Genomic DNA, 4,042 nt, shown 5'->3' on the forward strand with positions numbered 1-4,042 from the left:
TTTGAACCCACACTGTCTGATTGGAGAAAGCTGAAGGAAGAAAACAAATGCTTAAATACAGAGATAAGGATGCTAATGGAAAACAGGAAGAGGGATCAACATCACATAAAACAAGTCACCGAAAAAGCATTTCAGGTGAGAAAAAAGTACTTCAGTGAGAAGATGAAACACGAGCAATTAAAGGAATCCATAAAGAGGAAAGAGGTCAAGGTAGAAGAAGATACTGCTTTGGAAGAACCTACAGATAAAAGCAAAGTTCAAGTGAAAACCAACAATGAACAAGTCACATTTCTACCATCCATCCTTGAAACAACCTCCCAGCTACCCAAGAGAAGAATTTTGACTCTGAGTGAAGGCAAGTTAGAGCCAGACTTTAAAGACGACAAACTCTTAACACCAGAAATGTTAAATCAGTTTAAGCCAAAGCCCCCTAGCAAGAAGAAGGCTGAAACGACGTCTTTTAGACCATGAGGCAGGAAAGGTTTCTCTCAGGGAACTGAGCAGAGAAAAGGTAGCGGGCAACCTGGCGGGAGTGCAGAGTAGATGAGAATTGTGGGGACCAGAAGTGGGTGAATGAACTCAATCTACTCTTCAAAAGGTTTGATCACTCTGCTGCTCCCCCCACTACTCAGGCACTACTGCTGACACCTTCCTGTCTGGCAAGACCGACACGCTTTCCTCTCCCCTCTCCAATACTGACCCACCTTACTCTCAATACACAGTCACCTCCAAACATCTCTCCTGCTGACATACATTCCAGCACAACCACCCCACCCCACCAATCCAGCCTGACATACACAGCACTTAACGTGAGAAGTGAGCTCAGGAAGATAAAGACTAGGAAGGCAGCAGGTCCAGATGGGATCAGCTCAAGGCTTCTCAAGACCTGTGCAGATGAGTTGTGTGATGTGACCGGGTAAATCTTTAATCTCAGCTTGAGGTTAGGGAAAGTCCCACAGCTTTTGAAGACATCCTGCGTGGTACCGGTGCCAAAGAGCCCACACCCAAAAGACCTCAACAGCTACAGGCCGGTTGCATTGACATCTCACCTGATGAAGACCTTGGAGAGACTGCTTCTTGCCCACCTCCGCCCCCTGGTGAGTCCATGTATGGACCCACTTCACTTTGCCTACCAACCTGGCATTGGAGTGGAGGATGCCATCATCCACCTCTACACAACTCTTCTACACAGCTCTCTTTCTCACCTGGAGAATACTGGGAGCACAGTGAGAATCATGTTTTTTGATTTCTCAAGTGCTTTCAACACCATCCAGCCCATGATACTGAAGGACAAGCTGGAGTACACGGGTCTGGACCACTACCTCATCACCTGGATCCTGGATTACCTCACAAAACGACCACAGTATGTGAGGACCCAGGGCTGTCAGTCAGACAAGGTTGTCTGCAGCACGGGGGCTCCACAAGGAACAGTCCTTGCCCCCTTCCTTTTCACCCTCTACACTGCTAACTTCCGGTACAGCTCTGCCAGTTGTCACCTGCAGAAGTTCTTGGATGACTCTGCTATCGTCGATCTCATCAAGGATGGAGATGATGGGGAGTACAGAGAACTGACTCAGAACTTTATGGAATGGTACCAGAGGAACTGTCTGCAGATCAACACAGGAAAAACAAAAGAACTCGTGGTGGACTTCTGCAGGTCCAAACACTCCTTCTGTGCCAGTGAACATTCAGGGAATGGACATTGAAATTGTGAGGTCCTACAAGTACCTGGGTGTTCACCTTAACAACAAGCTGGAATGGGCTGACCACAAAGCTGCCCTCTACAAGAAAGGACTGAGCAGACTACATCTCCTGAGGAGACTCAGGTCCTTTTGTGTGTGTGGGGGGCTCTTCTCAGGACCTTCTTTGATGCTGTGGTGGCATCAGCCATTTTTTACGGAGTGGTCTGTTGGGGCAGCAGCATCTCCACTGCTGACAGGAAGAGACTGAACAAGATTCTCAGGAAATCCAGCTCTGTCCTGGGGTGTCCTGTTGACCCAGTGGAGGTGGTGGCAGACAGGAGAATGAGGACTAAGCTTCAGCACATGCTGGAGTACCCGTCCCACCCCAAGTCAGGAAACTTTCTCTCAGGGAAACTGAGCAGAGAAAAGGTAGCGGGCAACTTGGCGGGAGTGCTGAATAGATGAGAACTCTGAAGTTCCCTCATCAACTTTAGATTAACTCATTAATTAATAACTTAAATCCCTATCTGTATTGAGCATTGTGTTTCTCCAGGTGCTCTGGTTTTCACTACCATTCAGGAGGAAAAACCCGAATGGTAGCCTAAATAAGTGATTAGGCTAATTGGGCTCTTTTAAATTTGCCTTTGTCTCTCGCTCACTAACTGTTGGAGATACTCTTGAAATGGACACACACTTTTTAACTAAATGCATAGGTTTTCTCCGGGTGCTCTGGTTTTTCCTACCTTCGGGAAAACAAGTGATCAGGTTAATTGGTCTTTTAATTTTACCTGTGTCTCACTCACTGGCTGTTGGAGATACAAAGAATATGAACTTTTCTAGTTCAGATTCTTAATGTGTTTCTTTTTAGCACACACTCCTTAAATGGCCTCATGTAATGTCTTCCAGCATAGTGTTTCTGCATTTTCTGTTTTCTTAGTCTTCTTAATTTTTAGCAGGTCATAGAATATGACCGTTCTCTCTAAGCTGGAGAGTCTTCCTGTTAGAAGGAAGTTGTTCCTCTCCACTTGACTGCTCAGGATGAGGGTCTGTAATGTCAATGACTAAATTAGATGGATGGACTGGATGCAGTTTTTCTCCGGGTGCTCCGGGTTTTTTTCTTTTTGACTATTTGGGAAAAAAAGTGTTTAGGCTAATTGGGCTCTTCAATTTACCTCTGTCTGTCACTCACTAACTGTTGGACAAAAAGTCTGACCTGAACAAAACTGTTTCCTTCACATGCTCATTAATGGCCTCATACAATATCCTCCAGCCCTCCATTTCTATTTGAAATAGGCTTCCTCAGGACGCCATTAACTAAACAAAAAAAGTGTGATTATATCACTAAGCTGAACACAGCAACTGCATTTAATCATATCTTCAATTTACTGATATATTGGAAAATACAGTGGTGAATATAGAAAAAATAACGTTCAACAATACTATTGGTATTGTGTGCGGGGTTTTTTTTACCATCAATGACTGAAAATTATTGAGAAAAATCCTTAAAAAATGATCACCATGGTGATCTTTTCACAATAAATGATAAACAATGTGATAAAGATCCACCCCTAGGCTTTGCTCACAGTGACACATGTCCTGCACAAACGTGAGCAGAGATGCCACTCAGTGAGGAAAGAGCCATTCCTCCAAAAGAAGCATAAAAAAGTCAGACTGCCAATTTGCAAATGCACACAGAGACAGTGGCATGATAGGTATCACTAACATCTTGACTTCCTCCATTCAGTGTGCTAAACATGTCTAATAAATAAAAAAATTGCCAAAAAGCTTATGTTAGTGAAAAGGCACTGGCAAGGCTAATGCTAAAGCTAAGGTGAATGATAGCAGTAATTAACAACAGCTAATTAGCACTTAGCTAGTGCTAAGGTTAATGATAGCACTAATTAGCAACGCTAAGGCTAATGCAATGCCTTGCTTCCTATGGATTGCTATGGTAAGTAACACTTACTTACTTACAGTTATTTAGCAACCCAGAACAGTTTTAAAAACTTGGAATCCAGAAAAACTTCCTCAGCAACTACTTCTTAGACTCCTATTCTTCCAAACCAGAAAAGGAGATAGACCAGAAGATAGTTACTTATACTTATCTAGCAACCCTGAATAGGAGTATCTAGTTTTTTTTTGTTGTTCTTTTTTTTTACTTTAAATCAACATTGTTATTAGCTTTTTTTCTTTTGCTCTTTCTTTTGGTTTGTTATTTTGTTTGTATTTCCTTTTAATTCCTGTAAAGAAGTTTGTATTGCCTTGTGCATGCTCTGGGTTCTTATGTTCTTGTTTTATTTATTCGCCAATTAAATAAATATAAATATCTTTTAATAAAATAAAATAGCTACTGCAGTGTA

The 4,042-nt window shown here is 42.6% G+C and overlaps 1 protein-coding gene across 1 annotated transcript; it reads left to right on the forward strand.

The window, feature by feature from the left end:
- The first annotated feature begins 716 nt into the window (after positions 1 to 716).
- Positions 717 to 1,733, forward strand: LOC106953514 (uncharacterized). Its single transcript, XM_015042343.1, has 2 exons — positions 717 to 852; positions 895 to 1,733. The coding sequence occupies exon 2, from the start codon at positions 1,053 to 1,055 to the stop codon at positions 1,704 to 1,706; it is 654 nt and encodes a 217-aa protein (XP_014897829.1). The 5' UTR covers positions 717 to 852; positions 895 to 1,052; the 3' UTR covers positions 1,707 to 1,733.
- The last annotated feature ends 2,309 nt before the right edge of the window (positions 1,734 to 4,042 follow it).

This window comes from Poecilia latipinna, unplaced genomic scaffold (genome assembly GCF_001443285.1).
Source record: "Poecilia latipinna isolate Pla-1442-1.1 unplaced genomic scaffold, P_latipinna-1.0 Scaffold34, whole genome shotgun sequence".
Classification (NCBI taxonomy): Eukaryota; Metazoa; Chordata; class Actinopteri; order Cyprinodontiformes; family Poeciliidae; genus Poecilia; species Poecilia latipinna.